This window comes from Octopus sinensis, linkage group LG1, assembly GCF_006345805.1.
Source record: "Octopus sinensis linkage group LG1, ASM634580v1, whole genome shotgun sequence".
Taxonomy (NCBI): Eukaryota; Metazoa; Mollusca; class Cephalopoda; order Octopoda; family Octopodidae; genus Octopus; species Octopus sinensis.
Genome location: NC_042997.1, coordinates 22,765,821 through 22,792,479, shown reverse-complemented (window position 1 = coordinate 22,792,479; position 26,659 = coordinate 22,765,821). Strand labels below are relative to the sequence as shown.

Below are 26,659 nucleotides of genomic sequence, written 5' to 3'. Positions count from 1 at the left end.
TATGTTATTGGGAATGATAGCAAATAGGTCATTGGTATATAAAAGAAGAGTGTGAGTTGCAAAACTGAATCTTGGGGCATACCAAGGGTGATAGAGTGTAGCTTGGAGAGAGCTTCACCAGCACACTTTGCTATGATGTTAGCTGACTGTTTAATATTGGCAACATATACTTTAGAACAAATCACTTGTTAAAAGCATACAAGAACAAAATTAAATTAAACTCTCTCATTTAACATTTCAAATAAATTTAATTCTATTATGCTGAAAATTAGCTGTTCGTTTATAATTAATTTTACAAACTCAAGTTTGGATATATTAAGTAGCAATTTCAATAGAGAAGCATTCAGATTAGAAGAATAAAACACATCCAACAATATCAGCCTCAGAAAGTCCAAGCAATAACACTGTTCTCAAACCTCAGTGTTATAGCTATAAATAGATCAGCTTTAATGCAATGTGATTTAGAATATTTTCAACACTGAAAGACAAGTTAACAAACAGAATCTTTGTGCTGTCACTTGACCTGCTAGAAATAGCAGCAAAATCTTAAATTCACACACCAACATCATTATCATTTAACATCCGTTTTTCATGCTGGCATGTGTTGGATGGTTTGACCAGAGGTGGTGAGGCTGAGGACTGCACCAAGCTCCACTGTCTGTTCTGGCATGGTTTCTATGACAGAATGCCTTTCCTAACACCAGCCATTCCAAAGAGTGTACTTTTTATGTGAAACCAGCAATTTTAAGACACAATGTTGTCTTAAAAAGATATGAAGAGCACTTGGATCATATAGTCATGGAGATTGTCTGAACAACAACAAATAGAAAAGACAAGGAATCATAGAGAAAATAACATAAATGAAAGTAACAAAATTATAAAAACATAAGTAGAGGTAGAAAAGATTAAAGGAAATATTAAAATGAAATCGATAAAAAAAGAATGAATATATATCTATATATAAACCAAGTAATGACCAAAATTACTTGGTTTACTAGCTCTTCAACTAATCACCAGGATGCCATTGGTATTAAATTGACAAACATTGAAAGATCCTTTGCAAGTTTGCCAACAAGAAGCTGGGCTGTTCTGTTCATTATTGGTTCAGGGCTTGGAGACCAAAGGAGGAGCCTGTCAATATCTGATGGCCCTTCCTTGCAAAACAAAACAACCTTCTATTGCATTATTTTATATATTTGTTTAATTTTTTTAAAGCCTGTAGCAATTGTGGCTTCTTCCTATTAAAAATGTATATCCGATTTTACTTACAGCTCCTTATAATGAGAAAATAGAAAAACAATAATAGACACAACAAAAGTCTGAGTAAGTTAGTTCAAGTGGCTTATGTGAAAGAATAACAATGCAATATGCAAGTGTTGTAAATGCATTCTAACATGTGTAAATCAGCTATAACTGATTTTGAAAAACCTGTAAGTCATAGAAAGAATGCTAATGATTGTGCAAATACTAACCAAATTTCAAACATATTTACAGAATTAAAAAGAAGTTTGAAATTAAATATAGTGAATAAAGTACAAGTCACTACAGTAATAGATTGACAGATGGCCAAATGGATTTAAAAAACCACAGTAAAAGACAAGTACCCAAGTAATTTACTTTACTGAAGGATGACCTCAGGATGCTGAACCTTTCAGATGAGATGACAAAGGACTGAGATATGTGGCATCTTGCTGTACTCAAGAAGACTTGCATTCCCCAGCAGAACTGTTAAAGCTGGTCCCCCTGGTGGAGAGGATTGGTGTGTTGGGGCCATGTAAAAGTACTCATGTGGTGTCATGTTAAAAGCACCAAGCACAGACTCTAAAGTGGGTGGTGTTAGGAAGGCATCCAGTCATAGAAACCATACCAAATCAGACTGGAACCTGGTGCAGCTCTCCAGCTTGCCAGCTCTGGTCAAACTGTCCAACCCATGTCAGTATGGAAAAAAGACATTAAATGATGATGATGACAGTAATTCGGTGTACTTGAAAAGATTATGATATATCAAACAAATGCATGAGTCTAATCAAGAATATTATTGCTCTGATTTTAAAAAAATCTTACAGTCAAGAGAGAAGGCAATGCCCATGATGCTTTACAGGGCCTTTAGGACTGGTGAGAAGGAGGAGAGTAAGATATTGTCAGACTAAAGACATGACTTGAATGACTGCAACAGAATGTACTCCTCTGTAAGTACCCAAGCTGCATGTAGTAGTGTTAAACTGGGCAAAGGATTAAGTCTACCAACAAGGTTTTGATAAGGAATTTGTTGATAACTAATAAAACTTGAGGTATTGCTCAATCAACATTACAAAATGAATATGCTTGTCAAGTAGTTTTCTTATAAGCATCAGAGAGTGCAAATATCTGTTTTAGGGATAATTCCCATGGTATCAATAACTGTAGAACAATCTTTATAATGCAACTAAATTTTTTTAACAACAACATTTATGTAACTGCATTGGGACAAAGGAACCAAATAATGTTAGTGGGCAATATAATACAGTGATTTGAAGATGTAGCTAAAAGGTGTTTGTTTGCTTACCTTCTAAATAACTTTGTATGATATCAGATATTGCAAACTAGCTTAGCATTAGTGTCTTTCATCAAAATGTTACAAGAAAGTTTGCTCAGTAATAAAAGATGGAAATAGATTCTACCAAAAATGTATAGAAACAATTCTGCAGCAATAGGAAGACTTACATGGTACATATTCTAAATGATATGCTTCAAGATAAAATCAGTAGACTTGATATTCATTTTATTTTCCCAATATTATCTTGGATTTCATGTCCCTAAATGTAGCTTTTCAAGCTTAGCAAACTATCTGAAGACTTTGAGAAGAAAGGTTTGAATATGATTTGAAATGCAAAAACTTAAGAATAGCTAAAAAGAGTGACCTCACAACAATGTTTTAAATTTTTATGGAAATTATAAAGTAGGTTGAGCAAAGAATTGATAATAAAAATGAGTTACATAAAATACTTTGATCCAAATATTATGAACCAACAGAAAAAACATCTGAAATAAATTGAAAATGGCATCAAGTCTTGAGGTAGAAATCAAACTTTTCTATGGTAGTGGAAGCATGGGTCAAAAGAGAAGGGTGCAAAATAACAGAATACTCGATGCCAACTTGGCCAAAATCACTGGCACAGAAAAACTGTGTTTTGATTAACCCTTTCGTTACCAACCCGGCTGAAACCGGCTCTGGCTCTGCAGTACAAATGTCTTGTTTTCATAAGTTTTTAATTAAAATCTTCTACCAAAGCTTAGTCATAATTAATGTTCCTAACACTAGCTTAATGATAACTGAGTTATTTTACTAAATTCTTTGTTATATTTAAAATAATTGAGAGAAACACAGAGCATCTCAAAATAAATACAGTAACGAAAGGGTTGAGGTTCCAGGATTGACTGTACGTTTGAATGCTATTAAGTAGTTAGTTAAAAATTTTGATTTAAAGAAATGAAAGAGTTAGCAGACCAATACCCCATAGACTTTAATGATAAAAATTTTACAACAGAAATGCAACAGTGACTGTCTGTTCACTGAAATCTTTAGAACTGTTAAATTTATTAACTGGTTTATTCCAAAAGGATTCATTATCACCTATTCTGTTTATCCCTAGCTCCTTAAAGTTAGATTTCAACTGTACCATCTATTAGAAATTGAAAACAAAACTGTGAATTGGCCACATACTGTACATGGATGACATGCATTAATATAAAGCACAGCCACTGAAACAGAAACATTAAACTAGAGATATCATTTGGTGTGGGCAAATATGTTAGATCCCGCCCCATAATTGGTGAGCATTAGCTACAGTATAGTAAGCTAGGCAGCAATTATCACAAGAAATATAGGAACTTGAATGCCATGGTGTTTATGTATACCTAGGTGTACTGGAGAAGGACTAACTAGAACACCAAGGAGTAGAAACTTATCAGAAAAGAATTTCATTAGAGAATCCAAAAAGTTCTAGGCACTAAGTTTAATGCAAGTTCAAAGCTATCAATACAACTGCTACTCTAGTTGTACAGTTCAATAAAAAAAACCCAACTAAAAATTGAGTAAGATTCAACAATTTGATAGAAGAAACAGGGAGTTAACCATAGTGCAAAGAGTTCATTATTCCAAAGTAGACATACATTGGCTTTACATTGATAGAAAGTGCATAAAAGAGGTCTGGTCTAGATACAAGCAGGTTAAATAGTCTCTAGCTGAAATGGATACCTCAAAGCAAAAGACAATGAACCAATAAGAGAGCATCTATGAAGTTGTTTAACATACTAGAAGTAACTGATAGATTCTCTCAAATTACACTACCATCTTAAAGAAAAAAAGGACATATTGAATAATCTAGTCTGAGATAAACTATATTTGAAAAAGAAACTGGATGAGCATAGTTAGAATATCCTTGATCATACATCTATTTGATCAGAGTTGACTTGGAGCCTAAATAACATTACCTACATTCTTTTGTGAAACCCCAAAAAACAATCCCATGACCTGGAGCTGACACACCTAACAACCTGTTTACAAAGTTCTGCAAGCATAAATAAATTCTGAACAATAACATAGCCCTAAATTTAAGGAGGAAAATATTTCTCCATAACGACCTAATTACCATTCAACAGAATTTTACCTACCCGGCTATATAAAGTCAAGATTAACTCAAATGCATAACAGTCTGGCCAAAACTTCGAAGTCACTGTCAATACTATTTTTGTTACAGAATAATACATACATATATACACACATATATATATATATATATATATATATATATATAAGGCTCAAAACAGTTTGATTCAAATCCTGTAATACTTAAAGTTTCAAAGCTCATGAAGCTTATCCTAAGTAGCATGGAATTTGAATCAAACTGTTTTGATTCATACATGTAACTCCCAATAAATGTGTTGAGTACCCTTTCATTTATCCACTCACTTGTGTGTATATACAGACTGGACTGCTTTCAGTTTCTGTGTACGAATTCCACTCACAATGCTTGGTTGGCCTAGGAGTATAGAAGACACTTGTTCAAGGAGCCACACAGTGGGACTCAACCTGGAACCATGGTGTGGGAAGCAAACTTCTTCCCACACAGCCACTCCCATTTACATATATATATCTGTATGTGCATATTTGACTTAGTGATTGTAGGGGAAAATTATCTCAAACATTCCATGACATGAAAATCAAGTTCTAACTCTGGTACGTTCTATGAAGTAACAAATACTAGTTTTACTTGATTATTTACTTGAATTAAAATATATAATTGTTAATATAATCCTTATATATAGGGCAGTGGATTAGAAAAAACATTAGGGCATTTTCTTTTGGTTCAAAGCTTCTGAGATCAGTACCAATCAAGTACCAAGATCAAATTAATTTAACCCCACCACACAAATTCAAGGGCATTGTACTTGCATTAGAAATTTTTTGGAGTCACCGTCAATGATATTTTTGCTAAAGAACAGTGAAATTGTAACCCATCTGATAAATGTAAAATTGTTTTTATTATAACTGAACATGAAAACAAACATACATGTCATCATCATAATTTCATGTCCATTATATATATATATTTTAATCCTGTTTTACTGAGAATTTGACAACATTCCTACCATGAAAAACTCATTCTGTATGCACTTAAAGTGGTAAAGAAGCAAATGAGAAGGCCTAGAGTTGTGAGGTTCTTTAAGTCCTGTCTATTTGATGACTTATCATTTCTGGTACCATAAGAAAATGCACTCAAGTACACTCTGTAAAGTGGTTGCTAATAGGCAATAGCATCCAGCCATAGAAACCAAACCAAATTGCCAGGTATGTGTACCAATCTATGAGAACAGTAGTTTCCCAAATGAAATGTTTGTGATTGTGACATCCTAGCAAACAGATACCAGCATGAAAAATGGATATATGATTATATGATGATGATACTCATAAATTTATTTTACCTTATATTAAGTGTCAGAATGATTTTAAATACAAAAGTAAGATATCCATTGCAAATGAAACTTTTTTCAACTATCCGAGTAACTTATGACTTATAAAAGGAAAAATTTTATATTATTCAAAATGTATAAAACAAAGGCTAACTAAAAGTCTGAAAACAAGCATGGCTGTTTTGGACAAACTTATGAAAATGCTTTGGACAGACAAAGAGTTAATAGAATTCTAACTGAAGTCAAACTTTTGTTTCATGTTTTAAGACCAAAGATAAACCTATAAAAATTCTTCACATGTAATAACTATACTACTTCCTTGATTGATTTCTCAATGCATAACACTATGTTCACCTGTAAATAGGGTTTCTATCAAAGTTGATCATGCGTACAAATCTTCCCTCCTTACATGCATTCTTGATGCTTATATAAGAGAAAAGTTGTTAACTTGGGTTGATACAGCTTGGCATCTTGCCCATCTGTCTGGCAGTTTCACCAATCCATCTGTGTAATCTTTTATTTTCTGTGCATAAGAGTTTCCTGAATTACATATTGCCTATATTTATTCCTACATTAATAAAATTTTGATGAAACTGTAACCTGTAAAATTTTCTCAGTTGTTTACCAATGATTATATCTTCTTCAGCCATATATGCAATGCAAATATATTCCATGTTCCCAAAGTATGTATTGAAAGCTGGAATTTAATGTTGGATCTTAGGTGACACCTTGCTATAGTATTTATAATATATGCATGAAGGAAAAGGCATAAGGCAGGCAGTTAGTAGTCAGGTGAATATAACAAACCAGAGAGATAGTGAGACTAGAGTATAATAAAAACAAAAATATTCCTGACCATGCAAATATACAAATGGATGGACAGAACTATAAAGCCACATGGTTTCTGAACACATAAAACAGATGGTTTCCCATTGACTTCTGAAATTCAATTTTTTCCTCCTCCAAAAGCATTTGAACTTGGTAGATATTCATAGTAAGGCGGATTAAGCCCTTTTGAGAGTTGTTACAGCAAAATGGAAATTAAAACACTTCTCTTTATCGGAAAAGGTTTTATTTCAACCAAACACAATGACTTCAGAGGATCTAGATGAAGGGAATAACAGTAAAAATACTAAAGGGATGCAGTAATAACTTAGGTACTCAAGAACATTAGACTGACAACACAATATTTAAAGGATAAGTGTTCTCCCTGGCTACCAATTGGCTGTTTTACATAATTTCCTCCATAAAGATACTGTATACATTTTGGTACAACCACTTCTCTTTTGCCTATAGCATGTAAACAGTGTTTGCTTCCGTATCAATCCTCTTCCTCTGATGATTCCACTCTTGCAGCAATTCTTTTCTATTTTGTACATTCTTAATTTTGAAATCATAAGCTATCTGGCTGCTTGTTATTTAGTCTCAGATCAACACAAATTGCATCCAGAACCACATTATCCCAGGTGTTCTGCTCCTTTTGAAATGTAAGGGTGTGGCCTAAAAGAAATTTGGCTCCTATTTTGCAGGTTGAACAACTGCAAAGAGGCTCTTAGGTTTTAATTCCAGAAAAATTGTGTTCAAAAAAGGGGATTCTAAATCTATAACATTTATTGGAATCATCATCATCATCATCGTTTAACGTCCGCTTTCCATGCTAGCATGGACTGGACGATTTGACCGAAGACTGGTTGCACCAGGCTCCAATCTTGATCTGGCAGAGTTTCTACAGCTGGATGCCCTTCCTAACGCCAACCACTCCGAGAGTATAGTGGATGCTTTTACATGCCACCGGCACAAGGGCCAGTCAGGCGGTACTGGCAACGGCCACGCCCAAGTGGTGTTTTTTTACATGCCACCTGCACAGGAGCCAGTAAGTCGACGCTGGTAACAATCACACTCGAATGGTGCTTTTTACATACCACTGGCATGGATGCCAGTTAGCCACTCTGGCAACGATCATGCTCGGATGGTTCTCTTAGTGTACCATCCAAAAGATCCATTTCTTCCAACTTGCTTTCACCTATTCTGTACCAAGTGTCCTTTGGCAGTCCAAGGGTTTATTTCCTATGTGATGTTAATCGTATTGCTAATTTTGGTACCCTATCCTGGTCCATTTTAAATGCATCTGAGACACTGACATTTTATTTCAAGGATCACACTGTTGCAGTCATGCACTTTCTTCATTTGAAGGTTTGCAGAGATAAAAAGATGTGTAAGATTCTCCACTGGCGTCCTTTATAGAAAGCAATGATTTTACACATGCCTCCTTTATCATGTGCCAGCATTCAGATTCATACATTTGGTCTGATTTGTCATTGTAATTACAAATTCAACTATAAATGCTAAGACTATATTGCCTTCAGTCTCAGATCAACCTCATGTTAAATTAGCATAGCTGATTGGATGGTATTAAATGGGCTAAACACAGGATGATTGAAAACGAAGTGGGAAGAGTAAGAAATTTATATTATTAAAAATAAGTAGAAAGTAAGGGATTCAATAAGGTTCTCTATGCTGTAAGCAAAAAGATGCAAATATTTTGATGTGATGATACCAACACTAAATGAGTTTTATTACTTTTCTTAGCTATATTTTAATTCCATGAATGACAGACAAAATCGGTCTCTAAATTAACAGAAGCAAATGGGAGATTATTATTTGAAAGATAAATGTGTATATGCCAATGATTTAAGCTAACAAACATCATTCCTAAATGTTTCTAAACTGAAACGCAGTTTGCACGAATAAGGAAGCAAATTGGGAAGAGTGTGTCAGAAACAACACTGACAGAACTTTCAGCTAAGTAAAATGAAAAGGCATAAATATGTACGTTCAAGTGTTGTTAAATAAGAAATGAACAAGATAGTAAAATCTAAGTTAATCTTTTTAATAACGACGACCCGTTTTAAGGGCACCTCTGGTTCCTATGTGATAAAAAAAAAAGCCTTTTCATATTTCAATTAAAATCGTCCATTTTCTTTTCCGTTGGGTTCTAAGCATTAATGTGGTTGATTAAATGTTTACCAAAATTTGTCCAAATTCTTGATTATTTTAAAATTTTAATTGAATCATGTAAGCAGCGTATGTCCTTAGAAATGTTGCCATGAAAACTTGTAATAAGCAGCGGAATCAGTTACGGAGGTTATTTCAAACATGATTATAAAAGCAACGAAGGAAAGGAATGGAGGCAAATAAAGAGATGGATGCAAGGCCGAGATATTATTAACAAATTCAGTCAAGATGTTTCCTAAACCTCTGTTCAATCCAATGCTATTCATTATAATTCTTGAAGATATAATAAGGAAGTTCAGTATTGAATGTCCTTGGAAAATTTCAAAGCTGGCGATCTGTTCTCATTGCAGAACATATCAAAGAGCTGCAGTAAAAGTTCCAAGCATACTAGAAATGTAGAAACTTGAGAGAAATTAGTTGAGCAAGTCCATTTAATTAGCTATGTCAACTTTAGTGTAAGGTTAAAGGCCAGGGAAAAGAGAAAGTGGCTCCACAGATGTATGCAGAAGAGGCGGCTTTCAAGTAGCCTCTTAGTTAAGAAAGTGCTTTAAGTTCGTATGCAGAAGGTGTAGAAGATCAAAGAAAACAGACTCATGAAGAAGGGTTTCTCTCAGCACGGAAGAACAGGCGGATGAACTGATAATGATGATAATAAAAGTACTTTGCACGCTGGGCAAAACGCCAAGCGTCATTTCATGTTTTGAGTTCAAATTCCACCGAGGTCGACTTGGCCTTTTCGGAGTCGATATAATCAACTAGGTGCCTGTCCCAAATTTCAGACGTTGTGCATAGTAGAAAAGATTAAGCAATGTGTATGTTCCGTTAAGAAGACAGTATGAATTCAATAATAAACAAGATGAAACATAAATTTAATAAATATAACCAGAGGTTAAGATCCAACAAACAATACAAATACATCTGATTAAATGAAATATTAAAAGTACACAACTGGTTACAATAATATAATAAAAACTGATTCAATTTTAAAGTGTCCAAAGGACGCACAGTGCTGTAACTTATAAATTTTGTCGCAAATAACCAACGAAAGAAATTTTTATATTTCAACAAACAAACTATGCCCCAATTAGCTTCACAACTTAGGAAAAACGAAATCATAGGTTAGTTTTAAAATTAGGTCAACTGGACCCAGACAGCAGTATTCAGTTTAATTAAAATTTCGCAACATTAACGAAGTTATAACGTTTGCTGCTTACATTTATTACAGGTGTTAAAAGTTCAATATTAAAATAAGATATGAAATCAAATCCTTTTTCTCTCCCTCTAATTGCTTTCTATACAATAAAACCAGTACAATGAATTGCTAGATATTTGAAGAATCTCAAAATACACAGTCTATATTTTTGATTTTAATAAATGACACCACTGCACTATGAATAAGGAATATTAAAATTGTCGATTTGATGTTGTAGATCAGCCTCATGGCATTCCCTGACACAAGAAATCGATCATTAAATGTATTCTAGTCATGACCACTCTGTCTTTCATTTCAGACATGGAGTATTTACAATCAAATTATTAACGACGTCCCCACCTCTTCTTTTTAAGACAGTAAGATGTATATTTGAAGCAGAATTGCATTTTTTTTTCTGCAGGTCGAGCGACTAACATAAAGAGTTTCTCTACTTGGCTTGGATCGGAATCTGTTCGTTAAGTAAACAAAAAAAGATTATGTCAAATAACAAATTTAAAATAATAAGTGGTTTTGAGGCCTTGTTCGACATAAGCTAATATTGAAACAAAAACGTATACAATAAATATCAATAAAAATAATTCACTATATTATCATTGTATTAGACATAATGCTATTTAGAAGAAAAATAACAACCCCCAAAAACATTTCATTCGTTTGCGAACGTTTTTCTTTGTAAAAGCTACGGTTTATGTAACATGTTTCATTTCATGCCAAGAAGGCACTTGTTACTTTTTTTACACCCCCATGGAATTTTGACAACTTAACAACATTGCTGTAAAAAAAAAATATATATATATATATATTGTACTGCCAAACCCTTAGCCATTATGTGTGTATACATACATACATATACATATATATATGTGTGTATGTATATGTACACACATAATGGCTAAGGGTTTGGCAGTACAATAAAATCAATGAGTTTAAATTTAAACCGATTTATTATGTAATTAAATCAATCAGTTCACTTCAATTGTATTTCGACATTTTTATACATTGTAAACAAATTAAATTGAGGCAAGATATTTACAAAACATGCAATATTATATTTCATTTAAAAAAAATAACGAATATCAAATATGTTAAATCAAAACTTAAGAAATTGGAAATGTTAATAAAGAAATATATTTCCTAATTGTTTTATACTTATTCGTGGTTCTTTTTTTCATAAATCAAGCAAGACCTTAGGCTTTTTTAATTTTTAATAAATATAATCTTATATATAAATTTTTGTCATTTTCTAAACCCCCACTTTCATAGACTTACACATTTCATAATTAGATAAACATAGGTTTATAACTATATTTGAATGTCGAAACTTTACTCACCTAATATTTTTTATGGTAGTCTGATTGTTTTTATCTAAAGTACCTCCATCATCATCTTTAACACTATAACCTCTAAGATATCTTACAAAAACATCAGAAATACTTTTACGATGAATGTAACGGTTTTTATTATTTATCTGGTTTTCATTTCTTTGCGAATAGCAATGACATTGAGCGACAAATACACACATTATTAATCCAATGGTGAAAAGTGAGTGCCGTGCCATGTTCACCATTACAAGAAACTTCCGACACAGCTGAACCATTGGCTGGCAATGACGTCATTCATCTGCCTCGACCCCAAAATGAGGCTACATGTCTCTTAGCCATATTGTTTGTTCATTTTAGTCGTCGTTTTGAATATTTCAGAAATCTTTATTATATGGTGAAAAAAACCTCAATAATTTATTAGATAAAACACGCTCTGGAATTATCGTGTCCGTCTACGATAACAGTAAGTAGTTTCTACTTTCATAAATCGTATATTTGACGTTATTTTTAATCGGTTAAACTTTGAAAACACACACAAAAAAAAAGGGGGAAGGAGAGAAAAAAATCGTTTCGTGAGGATCTGATTTCTTTATATTTCCTTCCACTTGCTTTTTGTTTGTTATGTAAATTTCAGCAAGTTATTATGTTTAAAAACTGTATGTTTTTACTGCTTGGGAAATATAAAATTTAATTAGCTTACTGCTTAGGCATTAAGCTTTTCAGAATTTCGAAAGAGCAGTCTTTTGCCCTATTTATGAAATAGCTATTGGCCTTCGGAGTGGTACTTGTTCAAGGGAACTTATGTCATGAAAGATGGCCATTAAAACAAAAACACACATGCAAACGCGCACACACGCACACACACGTGTGTTTGTATGTGTGGTGTATATTATATATATATATATATATATATATATATATATATAGAGCACGGATTTTTGTCAGTGAACAGGTCGCGGATTTTAGCGACGAAAATATTTTGACAAATTAAAACTTAAATGTTGAAGTGAATCGATCGAACGGCTTTTGTGTGTTTCTTTAAATGGCTTATAAACACCTTCCACGCTGCAATTGTATATATATATATGTATATATATATAATCACTTTTTTATTTTGAGATTAATGAATGATATGTAATCTAATAAATATGGACATAACAATGCTTGTGTTGTTAGTAATGGCGATATATTAATCGTCTCATGGAGGAAAAATCTCATTGCACTCGCCATTGCAGCCAACTGCTTCCTCTCTGATGAAGGATTTTCTCGGCTATTTTAAAGAAATTTTGTACCAAGATTTCTTAATTTTACAAAAAAAAAATTTTTTCAGAATTTTCCGCTTTAGAAATTTAAGCTGTTTACATCAATTAAATTTCGGTTAAGCCTTCCTTATTAAAAAAAAAAAAAAAAATAATAATTTTAAAAATGTATGAAGTGATCAATTCTTCAGTTTATCGCTGTTTCGCAATACAATTATTTGGGCAAATTTTCGGTATTCGTCGATTGCCGATTTGTTGTTTAAGCAGATCAATATAAAAGCATTCCACCTCTGATCATCCCATCTCTCGGTGTATCTGAGGTCGGTAGGGCGTGATTTAAGCTAAATTCGGCTGCGCTTTCTAGCCGGTTAACCAGGTCAATCTGATCTATGATCAGGTCCTGTCGTTTTTATTCATCGGAAGAATGTCAATAAAGATTGCTCGATATCTCTCAGACTGTGATTTGAGGGAGGGGAGAAGCAAAATAAAATCAACTATCAAACACAGCAGTAGCCATAAAGCATTGTTTAATGTTTTCTCCCTTTTTAAACTGCTAGGGGTGTGATCGAGGAAAGATTAGCATCTATTTCTAGTGGTTTGAGCGACCACGTAAGATTCCTCTTTGGCTCGTAGATGACCTGACATTCGCAGCTAACTCCCTAATGTTTGAAAAATAAAATCGGATATATTGGACAATGTTATATAAAATACGGAATGGCTACGGTTGGAATGTCTTTGACCATCTCGATTAGGACTGAGCTGGTGCTAAGTAAAACTATATCCCACAAATGAACTCGAACCAGCGATGTAGCTTATATGCAGTTGTTCGATCTGCTAGAAAATGCAATCAAATTTCCCTCGTATCACATCCTAACCCTCTTTCTTGGGTTAGGATATGTCCTGCTTTCCTTGCACATAGGAAAAAGCTGATCACGACTGGAATGCCTTTAATCATAAGTGTGTTCGATCAGGATTGGTTGACCTATGACTAAACGACTCGAGAAAACGGGGAACCTTTCTGTCTTTTGATCTGCTGGAAATAGCTGCAAGCCTACACCTTACACACTTGAAAAAAACTGGACATATAGAAAAGGTTTTTTTGCGAGCGTATTTTCCTTCCTATATTTGCTGGGTCTGTCAGGTTGGACATAAGACTGAATAACAGCGCTGTTAACAAAATGTGTTGTTTTAATTATAAAACATTTGTTTTTGCCTCTGTTAACTACTATAAATTTAATCTTATCCCAGTTCATTTTATTATGGGTGATATTTGTTCCGAATAATGCTTTTTTTCTTTTTTCAGAATATCCTTATATGATTTGAAACTTAGTCAAGTAATTTCATTGAAGACGAAGCAACCTTAATTTCCTATCGTTTCAATATTTCTATATATAACTTGATTGTAAAGATAATATGGAATACAGTAGTATCTCGGTTTTCGAACACCTCTGACCAAAAGCACGATTTATTCGCGTTCGTAAACCGAGGTACTACTGTATTAAATGAATATGAGAAAGACAGGAGATAAGGCACGATTTATTCGTGATAAGAGGTGTTCGAAAACCGAGGTGCTATGTATATTACAAACTTGTTTTCCCGCTGTTTTTAGTTGATATAATATTTGTTCACTCCAGCTCTAATTTTTTACATAGCAGTGTCAGAAATTGTTAGAAAGGAATCAGTTTGAAAAATTGAATAGCAATTTTAACATTAACTGAAACTTTTCAAATGTAAAATCAAAATTTATTTTGCTTTACATAAATTTAATCTCAAGTTTAACAAAAATTAACTGTCCATCGTCTCAGCTCAATACTAAAAGTACACACACTCAATAACCTAATTAGTCCTAAACGCTATGAAGGAGATTCCACACTGCCGCTCAGCTTTTAGAGCGAGCAACCGAATTCATACATGCATTCCAGAAGTTTCGGTTGTTTTTTTTAGGAGACACTGTTGCACGAGTTTGATCGGAATAGTTCGTACGTCGACTACGAAGGAGTGTTGTGAGATCTTGTATGCATTAATGTCAGTCCTTCATTATTTATTTCTCGGTAAACTGATATCTGAGTGTTCAAAGGAGACTTCGAAAGTAACTAGTTGCGACTTTGGCATCGTGGTATTAACCAGTAACTGCAGAAAGAAGGATATAGCCCCCAAGGACATTCATGCTGACATGTTGCTACATCACAGGATGACGTTCCAGCTTTATCAACAGCGCGAAAGTGGGCAACTGACTTTTAGGAGGGGAAGAGATAGTCTTGAAGATGATTCAAAGTCTGGACGTCCTGCAACTGCCACCCTCTAGGAAAACATTAATCGTATTCACCACATGGTGATGGATGACAGGCGATTGGCTATAAATCAAATAACTAATACTAATACATGAGAGTGTTGAGAATGAACTTGGCATGAGGAAATTTTCTGCTTGGTGGGTGTCACATCTGACACCTGATAAAAAGCTCATCAGAGTCATCACATCATTAGAAAATGTTTGAGGCAGATCCAGCTGGTTTCCTTGAATGTTTCCTTATCCAAGATGAGTATTGGCTTCATCACTTCGACTCAGAGACAAGGAGATAATCCATGCAGTGGAAACACTCCTCTTCACGTACTCCAAAAAGGCCAAAGTCATTCCATGTGCAAGAAAGGTGATAGCCTCAGTTTTTTTGGGGATGCAAATGGCATTGTGTTTATTGACTATCTTCAAAAGGGCTACACCATTGATGGAGAGTACTGTGCCATCTTGCTGAGACAGTTACGAAAGGCTATCAAGACCATGTGCTCAGGAAAACTGATGAAAGGGGCCTTATTTCATCAGGACAATGCTCCAGAACATTGGTCCTTGGTTTCAGTGGCTGCTGTGCATGACTGGGCTTTGAACTAGTTGATCGTGCTCCCTATTCTCTTAATTTGGCCCCATCTGACTATCATTTGTTCCCCAACATGAAAAAACATTTGACTGGGAATCAGTATTGTGATGATGATGACATATCTGCTGTTAATGACTTTTTTGAACAACAGGATGAAAGAAGTGTGTGGACTGCAAGGGAACTATGTTGAAAAATAAACCTCATTTGATCACATTCCTTGAGAATATCTTGGTTAGCCTATGAACTTTTCAACCAACCCTTGTAGTTGTCTGAGGTTATTGTAATTTTAGTATATCATTACTATATATCTAATAACTTGACCTGCCAACATTTTTTTATTCCAGATTGAAGAAGACAGCTACTTTGAACACACCCTACTAAACACTGCTTCTGACTGTTCACTAATTTGTAGAGCGCAGTCAGGATGTGATGATAGTTTGAAAGCATGCTATGCCATAAAATTTGGTGTTAAACTGGGCAAAAACATAGCAGAAACTTATGAAATGCTTCAGACTGCTTATGTATTAATTTGTATGAGCTGAGCATCTGGTTTTTGCTGGCACAAGATGTTCAAGGATGGTAGATAAGTGATGGGAGGGAGAGGGATGTTAGAACGTCAGTGTTAGTTGAGAAAATTTGCAATTTTCTAGATGAAGACCATCATGTATCTATAAAGAAAATAAACATGCAATTTGAAGTTGGTGTGGCAACTGCACACAGTTGTTCAGGAAGATCTGAACATGTGCAAGTTTGTTCGCAGGGTGCTCAATGATGAACAGAAGAAAAGGTATGTAGGTAATAGCAGGGCAAAGGTTGACCTCATTACTTCCCAATCGAAGAGTACTTGTGTCTTTGGTGACCAGTGATGAAAGCTGGATCCACTGTTATGGTCCAGAAACCAAGAGATAGATGCCTAATGGAAGCATCCTGGTTTCCCAAACTTGTGATGGTCCTCTTTTTCGGCAGCAAAGGCATCATCTACATCCACTATGTTCCTTCTGGCCAGGTAGTCAACAAAGTGTTTTGTGGGTGTTTTGAGGGAGTTAACGAAGAGATTTCATTGTAAAAGGCCAGAGCTCTTCCATTCAGGTTGGCACCTGCACCAGGACAATGCACCAATCCACAATTCCATCCTGATAACCTACTTGACAGAGATGGGCATCAAAACTGTCCCTCATCCTCCCTTGTATCTTAAGAGGAGGGACCAATGAGACAATGGCAAAGTTATTAGAGCATCAAATAAAATACCATTCAATATTTGTTCCAATCCTCACATTTTCAATTCTCATCAATCTGATCTCTGCTTTGACTCTCAGTCTTCCCTCTGAGAGTTGATTTAATTATTTTGCAATGAAGTGAAAATCTTGATACACTTTTTGGCAATGTCTATCCAGGCGAAAATGTTGAATATGCCTACCCCATTTTTTTTTTCCAAAAATTTCTTCGGACTTCTAAATTTTCAACTATGAGGATTACAGTTTTACCATTTCTTCTGCAGACCACCGTTTTTTGTCTTTTTAACTTATTCCAAAATTTACTTTTTTCTGAATTTCATGTCTAAAAATACAGAAATTGGTTCTGAAAAAAAATTTTTTTTCCAGTATTTCAATTTTTTAATGTGGATAGCTTATAATTTTCCACTTTTATTTTACCATAAAATGAAAGATCATCACAATTTTCTTCAAAATGTTTTTAATGGCAGGATTGCAATTTCAACTATACAAAAGTGAAGGTGACACTGATTTAAAAAAAAATTTTACTGCAAAGAATGTAGAAAATTTAATGTGCTGGGTTCTTGTCCCTCATCTAAAAATGAGGAAGAAAGAAGGGGTATGCGTATATTTTAGTTACAATCTATGACATTAGTAATTGGCTGTTATTTATCTCCAAAATGACCCTGATTAAGCAAACCTATGACCAGAAGCATTCAAGCTCTGATAGTCATCTTATTTTCATAAGTACTTCATCTAAAATGCCCATTTTCAAAACAGTAGAAGATAGTTTGAAGAAAATTTGGCTGCTATTTCTAGCAAGTCTAGTACCTTTTTAAAAGCTTCCCTTTAGACATTTGGTATAATGTCTGGGTTGTGTTCAAGGGGTGGACAGTTTGTCAATTGGCACATAACTGTTGCTGTTTTTTAAGCACTTCAATGATACATATCCTTGCAAAATGTTGAGGACAGATATAATGGGAGGGTTTTGCAATAATGTGACCAGGTATTTTGGTAGTTGTGCAAGGCTGGAGGTGCATGACTGTGTTTTGGAAATGAGAGAAGGAGATACTTGGCTAGTTGACTTAATTTGATGGTTGGGTTAACACCATTACTTAACTTTTTGGTATTTTTATCAGAGACTGCTCTTTTGCAAGCTTTTGAACTAACACTTTGGTCTGGGAATAATCAATGCTTGTGGTTATCTCCTTCCTCACCAGTCTTGGAGGCTGTGTAAAAAAGCCATAGGAGTTGATTGTCCTATGACCAAACTGTTGAAGAAAAAGAACAAAAATCAACAGTACTATTATGATGTCTTTTAGTGGGTAGATATTATTTTGTCGTGTGGCCTTAGGTCAGTTCTAACTGAACGCAGCATTTAGTATGCAAAACTTAAACAACTGAGCACAATTATGTTTTCTGGTCATTCTTACTGTTTAACCTCAGGTTGCACTTGATTAGGTGGACCTCTGATTAAATGCCTTCCAGCTAAGACCACCCTATTCTCTGCTGCTCGTTTTGTTCCAGTTACAGCTAAAAGTGTTCCAGCATGACACCTGATATAGTGCATTCAGCATTTGTTTCATTTTGTGATAGCTGTGTGTGAAAGAAGTTATAGCTGTTGTTTCCAAGAAAACATTGACCCTCACTGTATTTTTGCACACGGCTTATAGTGACCACCAAGTTACTGAACATTGTACTCTATCTAATGCCTTCTCCAAGTCAATGAATGCTAGAGATAGTGGCTTACCCTTAGTCAAGTATTTCTCCAGCAGTTGCTCAAAAGGAAGATTGCATTTGTGGTATCTCTTTTGGACATGAAGCCTTACTACTTCTCATCTAGATCTACTCTGTCCAGATAGTTGTATGACTCTCCATGTGAGCTTCATAACCAGATCTAGCAGTTTGATTTCTCTATAGTTGCTTCTCTCTAAAACATCTCCTTTGTCTTTGTAACAATTTACGATGATACTATGTCAGTCATTGGATATAACTCCTTGTGTAACTTGATTAACTATCTGGATAGAAGTTGTGTATCATGCCTCACTAGATAATTTGAGTATTTCCACAACTATCCCTGATAGATCCACAGTGATCTGTTTCATGTCCTTAATTACTTTGTCTACCATTGTCTACCATGTTGCTGTCAACATGATTTGCAGGTCCTTCTGTAAGTTCAGCTGATGTAGCCCCTTTTTATCCCATGAATTCTCTGCAGCTTTTTATCTAAATCACTTTCGATATCGATGTCAAGTTTGATTTCATTATTCTGAATCTACTTCTCACCAATGACATCTTGCTTCTCTCACACATTGTCTTGCATTCCTGAACACTTCGTGCCTCTGATCCTTGTATTGCAAGACATGTGCAAATCTTTTCTACCCATTTGATAATGCTTCCTACTACCACCTCCTTCCATGTTTTTCAAACACGTTTCTTTGCCTTTTCTGATCTATCAACTGTGTCATTCCATTACCACATTATCTTTGATTGACCTGCAACCTTAAGCATGTTATTTCATATAAATTCCCAGTTGTCATCCATGCTACAGAAATCTAAATGCTTCTCCCTGGTCATATGCATTAATTAGTGTTTCTCTAAACCTATTTTCAACTGTAGGATCTTTTACTTTCTGTACCTTCCTTCTTCATATTGTCTTGTTTCAGTCTCTGCCTAGCTGCAACCCTGAAGTTGCCATTTATCTGTGTTGTGTAATGCATTCTTCACCAGGGAAGGTTTTGGTATTTACCATTCTCCCACTCCTCATTCCATTTCCTGGTGAGAATGTAATCTCCAGATTGCTGGATGCCTGTTGTCTTAAAGTGTGTGTTGCCTATCATAGAACTCAAGGAGTCTTACACCCTCCTCATTTTATCTAGCCCTAGGATGGTAGGTTATATGCTTCTAATATTTTGGACTTCCAGACTTCTTTTCTAGGCCATGTTTTCTTTCCTATTCCTTCCTTTTGTTTATTTTGGATGCTTCTGTTTTACTCTGATGAAGCTTGCCCTAATTCAAATGTCCTATGAAGATGAGGAATTTTATTTTCGCAATTATTTATAAACATTGATCAGCACCAGATATGGAAACGGCCATAAGATTTGTTATGCCAAATAAATGTTATGCCATCTTTTGTATTAAATAATAAACTATAAATGTGGTCCAATTGATGTGCTTGTTGGTCTGAGGTTTTCTCCATTTTCTGATTATTTATATATATATATATATTTCATTGATCATTTGATTTGATTTCTCTGTGAAACACACACACACACACACATAATGGGTAACAATATGTCAAAAGGCATAAAATAGATACAGCTGGTGGTGTTCAGTGTAGGTCAGATACCTAAAATCCAACTTCACTGTTGGTAGATGGAATCCAGACAAACAAGATTTAACTTTGGCTAATGTACTGATCAAGGTAATGAAAGTATAATAAAATAGCTGGACAAGCAGTTGTTAACATCAAAGTATTTATTTACAGAAGTAAGTATAAATACACTTATGGTTATAATTATGTTTTGATGTGAATTAAGAGCCTGTTCATCCTTTTTTTTTTTAAATTTATTTTATCATATGCACATATTTACATAGATTCATACATGCTTGTATTGATGTACACAAACATGTGCACGACACATGCAATCTCATGTGTGTGTATATATATATATATATAGAGAGAGAGAGAGATAGGTGATTAGTGAAATAGATGCAACAAAGAGAGAGGAGACTGTGTAACAGTTCCTGTGTGGTTACTGGGCCAGTATGTGAAAATGTGTTTGTGTATGTATGTTGTATATACATATGTGCATATGCACATGCTTGTTTGAGCTTTCACCATTTTTTGGAGTATTTTTGTTGTTATCCTTTGTGCTCTTTAAGATGGAAGGTTGAGATTTGATTGCAGTTTCTTGCAGGTTGAACACCCATATTCTATCTTTCTGTCTGTCTGTCATTTGCCATTGCTGTATTGTCAGTTGCAAATAAATGTAATTTTTTTTTTTAATACTATTAACAGAACTATGTATGTGTATTATGAAAAGAAACTTCAAAAAAGCGACAGGCAAGCACAGTGGAAATACTGTGATGTGTAACAATGAAAGTCCTTGCTGCTAATTCATTAATCCACTTCAGTTTTGCAATATAAAAGTTTCATTTCATTTGTGGTATTAAACAAAACAAACATTTTGTGTGTGTGTATACATATATATATATATATATATATATATATATATATATAAATATATATCATCATTTAACGTCTGCTTTCCATGCTAGCATGGATGCCCTTCCTAACACCAACCACTCCTGTGTGCTTTTACGTGCCACCGGCACACGGCCATGCTCAAATGGTGTTTTTTATGTGCCACCTGCACAGGAGCCAGTCCAGCGGCATTGGCAAAAACCTTGCTCGAATGTGTCTTCATGTGCCACCAGCACAAGTGCCAGTAAGGCGACGCTGGTAATGATCACGTTCAAATGGTGCTTTTTATGTGCCACTGGCAAGGAAGCTAGTTATATATATATCATCATCATCGTTTAACATCCACTTTCCATACTGACATGGGTTGGATGGTTTGACTGAGGAATGGCAAGCCAGAAGGCTGCACTAAGCTCCAATCTGATCTGGCAAAGTTTCTACAGCTGGATGCCCTTCATAACGCCAACCACTCAGAGAGTGTAGTGGGTGCTTTTACATGCCACCAGCATGAGGACCAATTAGGCGGTACTGGTAATGACCACACTCAAGAGGTGTTTTTTTATGTGCAACCTGTATGGAAGCCAGTCTGGCGGCACTGGCAACGACTATGCTCAAATGTTTTTTCACATACCACTAGTACATGTGCCAGTAAGGCAACGCTGGCAATGATCACGCTCAAATGGTGCTTTTTACATGCCACTGGCACGGATGCCAGTCAGTGGCCCTGGCAACAATCATGCTCGGATGGTGCTTTTAACATTCCACTGGCACAAGTGCCAATCAGGCGGTACTGTCATTGGTCACGTCAGCAATTTTGATTTCACTTATATATTAAGTTATGGAAAATGGATATAAACTAGTAAAAAAAAAAGATCTTTATATATTTGCTTATGAAAGCATAATACCAACATCTGCAGTCAAAATTATATATAATACTATTGTATTTTTAATGCAGCACATCCCATAAGTGATGTTGTCTCAGGACAAATACAGCAGTAACAAGCCTAACAATGGTGTATATACATTAAGTATGAAACAACTATATAACACTATGTTTCACCCTCTAGTATTCAGAAAAATCTGTCAAATGTACTGTTTATATTGTTTTGAATTAATCATGCATTATATTATAATTTAGTGATTTCGTTGATGTGATTGTTTATTTTTAGACTGACATTGTAGGGTAGGTGTGAGAGGCCAGATCTAGCCATTTTGAACAAAATGGGAAATGTTTTGGCCTGATATGGCCGGTTTGAATGCAAAAGGGTTAAATTATTTTACAGACATGGGGAAGGAGGCATATGTTGTTGTGACCAATAAAGTATTGGATAAAAATTAAATATGATCTATTCCAAACTTAGAGGATATTTAGTAGCAGGAAAGAAAATTTAATTTTCTTAATTTCTTAAATTTAAACAAGTCAATATAATTGATGTAAATTAATAATGTGTTGCGAAACCTTTAGGACAGTTTGAACACAAACCATTGAGTTATTTGCAGGCTTTGCAGCTAAAAGTAAGATGGCAATAATCACTGGTTTTATTAAAATACTTAACAGATTAAATATGTTGAATGATTGTTATGTACTTACCTGATAAAAAGACAACAACAACTGAATTTATGATAGAAAACCAATGGATCTGTACATCACTCATGGCCAAATACGTATCCCATCTGGAAGCCTACTGAATATGGTTGCTCTGCCAATCCTCAGAATATGAGAAATCACTTTTGTTTCTCATAGAGAGAGAGGTAGCTAACATCCATGCATTATCCATCATCTCTGATTGGCTGTCTGCAAGAAATTTGATGAGTTGGTTGCTAAATTGTGAGGCTTGAATGATGTTAGAGTTCCAGAAGTTCCGTAGAATTTCATCAATTTAGCAATATGGCTACTGAGATTAACTAGACAAGTATTAACAGGTGATGTGTAATTGCCCTTTATGAACAGAGGAATAATGCTGATAAAGCAGAATTGGAAGAATAGCGAGTATTGGTGCAGTAGAAAGAGCTCGCCACATTTGAGAAGCAGATAAGTAACACCATCAAGATAAGTGGAAGTATAGTTGCACTTATACTTGAGATAGCATTGCTGGAGATGTTATGGAATTTAGGGGTGAAGATGGTACATTTGGATTTTCAACAGTAAAAATGGTAACATAACATTAGGCAATAAGTCCTGCACTCTTCTGGGATCATCAGTAATCTGATGTGTGGGGCCTCTGTTTCAAATACACATATTTTCAAACCACTCTACTATCTGCATTGGTTAGTAATGCTTTCAGTTTAGTCACGTGCATGATATGGTTGGAAACTGTTGCAGCTTCTATTATCCTCTGTTCCATGAATCTGTGTTTATGTTTAGAATCCCATTATTCTTTCCTGATAAAGTGGACTGCTGCAATCTTTCATGCTGAAATTTTGGGTTTCTAATATGTATATATGGTACTGATGTTTTGAATGCAGCTCAGATTGAATTAAGAATGTGATGAAGGATAGTATTGACATCTCTGGAATTGTAAAATGGAAGCCAGTTTAGCTGTTGTAACTCAGTACATATATACATACATCTGCACATGCACACGCATATACATATGTATATGTGTGTAATGTGTATATGATGGCTGTCAACTCATGATAAAGGAAGACAATGCAAACCTGCTGGTTCATTTACCATGCTCAAGCAAGCAAAAGTGATGTTTTTTGGTTAGTTGTCCTAACAGACTGACTGACAACATAAACACTAGAAATAGTTTACTATAATCATCGATAAGTGTTATCAAATCACTAAGTCTCAGATGTGCTCATACAGCTAATGGTTTTCACTGAATATTGCATGCGCACACATACACACACACACACATACACACACACATCAATATCATCTTCCATTTAACAGCTCATTTGCTGCAATCGCTTTCCTTTCTACTCATTCTGATAATCATGTTTACCATAACGAACAGTGACAACATTCAACATTGAGAATCCTTTTGTTTTGTAGGGGACAAGTCAACTTCACTAGTGTTAGTACTAAATGAGCAGAGAAATAGTAATGTCGAAAGTACTTTTTAGCCTTGTTGTGTCAAGGGCATGACAGTCTCTTTTATGTAGATGCCATGATGTACACTTTATAAAGTGATTGGTTTCAGGAAAGACATTTAACCATAGGAACCAAGCTAAGATGAAACATGGTTCCCTGCCCCATCTCGCAGGGTAGTTACTCCAAATAAAAACTGGCTGATAATCCAACCAACTTGTACCAGCATGGAAAGTGAATATATTGTGATGAAAATGATACTCGTGTGTGTGTCATCTATAAACATTTTTTCTTAATGTTTTCTCTCTGACAATGTATATTTATTATGCATTTTATATATATCTGTGCACATATTACATTACTTTACATATCCCTTATTCTGGCTGACCATTGGGGCACCACTGATGACTTTGCAACCAGATCCTTCCATCTGTCTTCGTTGTCTGCCTCTTGTACTGCATCTCCCATCTTTAGGCCTGTCCACTTACAGATGTTGCTTTCCCACCTCTTTCTCTGTCTGCCACTTTTGACTCTTCCCTGAAGGATTGATGAGTGGGTGACATGCCCAAACCACTTGAGCTTACATTTCTTAATTGAAGGAAATGTAAAACTGTATGTTCAACAAACAAGCTGTGCAGTTAGATGAGAACCACAAGTCTCATGGATGAAACAACTATGTCTGATATGAATGATGGACACATTTTCCAAAAGTCCAAAAAATGAATATTTCAAGAAATGTCTGATCTTCCTAGCTCTCTGCTTCTATAGGCATTGTCCTTCTCAATGTAAGAACTTGAAAATTCCTGATTTCAACTAAAAACCAACATCAAGATGTTATAATATATGTTATAGCACACACACACACACACACACACATACATATATATACACACACACACACACACATATATATATATATACACACACATACATAATATATATATATATATATATATACACACACACACATAATATATATATATATATATATATATATACACACACACACACACTGAACTTATATATATGCACATATACAACACAAAAATGTCATAATGATATGCGAACATGTTATACATGGACAAAGGAATTATCTGAATATAAGCTTACAATATACCATGATAATTTTTTATTTTAGTCATTTTTCTAGCCAACAACATTGGCCTAACCCTAGTTATTGAATACAGTTCTTAATCCCTCTGTATATTCACATCTGCATACCTCCATATACGCACACAGATATTTACATCTATAAGTATCTGAAGCCCACAAACAAATGTATTTATTATGGAGATAAGCACAGAGAAAACAAAAGTTATGACAAACTGCCCAAACAGAATCAGTATCATCATAAGCATCAGTGGAGATGAGCCTAGCAAGTTCAAAATTTCAAATATCTTGGAATGATAGTGAGTGACCAACATTCCATGCCTGAAGTGATATCCCACTTTGCCAAAACAACAGCAACAATAACCAAATTCAGAACACTATGGAAAGACAGAAATATCTCTGAGCTACAAAATTAGGCTAATGGGATCACTAGTGAGCTCAATATTCCTGTATGCCTATGAGACATGGACACTGACAACAGAAATCAAAAGAAAAATCCAGGCTACAGAGATGAAATATTTCAGGAGACTTTAGGGAATATCATATAGAAATCATGTTACAAATGAGGAAATGAAAAGAAGAATAAGGCAGGCATAGGGCCCTATAAGGAACTTCTTACCACAGTAAAGAAATGCCAATAATGCTGTCTGTGAAGCATGTTTCTTACCGTATAAACAATGTGTGTATAACGCATGTGTTTATTGTACTTGTAGATGTATGCAGGTTTGCAGCATATCCTATGCATACATTTTAGTAATGATGTAGCACCCATCGACAGATGTATAGTACTCGTTATTAAATGGTGTTTTACTATAAGTACCAAGCATCCCACCTATAGAGCAGGCTAGTAAGGTTGCCACATAATTTTGTAACACTGTTATTTCTACATGCAGGATAACAGAGTACCTCGACCCACCAATATTATCCTGTTGTTTGTGAAATATTAGGGTTAACTTTTATATGGGGTCTATGGAAAATTCCCAAATTTTTGGCCAAAAATAGGTTGACTTTTACATGATATTGACTATTACTTGAGTATATATGGTATTTCCTTTTAATGCTTTTCTCCACAAAGCAATGGAATCTTTGTGTAACATTGATAATTTCACCAGAGGTTGTTTTGATGACAAAGGAAGTCAATTTCTTAGTATGTATAAGGCGAAAATTTTAGTACTAGCAATATAGAAATAAAGATTTTGTTGCAGTGTATGTTGTTGAATTATTTAAGAATTTCAACCGACTTGTTTTTTCCCTTGGGGAGTAAAAGCCAAATTGTAAAATGTAGCGATATTTTAACAACAAATGCAACTTAAATTAGAAATCGCAAGAAAATATTTCAAGTGGTTTTGATTGTTTTATGAAATATTAAGGATGAAATGTAACACTATTATTTAAATAAAATTTGTGTGTTTTAAAGGGTATATCCATTATCCATACACTTTTCTTTAATAAATATTCTCGATACC

At 34.7% G+C, this 26,659-nt stretch overlaps 2 protein-coding genes across 3 annotated transcripts in view; one reads left to right on the top strand and one right to left on the bottom strand.

The window, feature by feature from the left end:
* The window catches only part of LOC115217308 (sodium/hydrogen exchanger 8), a 38,227-nt gene extending 26,428 nt beyond the window's left edge, over positions 1-11,799 (bottom strand). Inside the window, exon 1 of the mRNA XM_029786961.2 lies at positions 11,512-11,799. Within this exon, the coding sequence (XP_029642821.2) occupies positions 11,512-11,777 (266 nt within the window). The 5' untranslated portion in view covers positions 11,778-11,799. The remainder of the gene's footprint in view (positions 1-11,511) is intronic.
* A 26-nt stretch (positions 11,800-11,825) lies between these two features.
* Positions 11,826-26,659, top strand: part of LOC115217295 — a 35,834-nt gene continuing 21,000 nt past the window's right edge. The window contains exon 1 of one of the 2 annotated variants that reach the window (XM_029786942.2): positions 11,826-11,965. The gene's annotated coding sequence lies outside the window, so the exon portion shown is untranslated. The remainder of the gene's footprint in view (positions 11,966-26,659) is intronic. The other variant, XM_029786949.2, reaches the window with a different exon arrangement.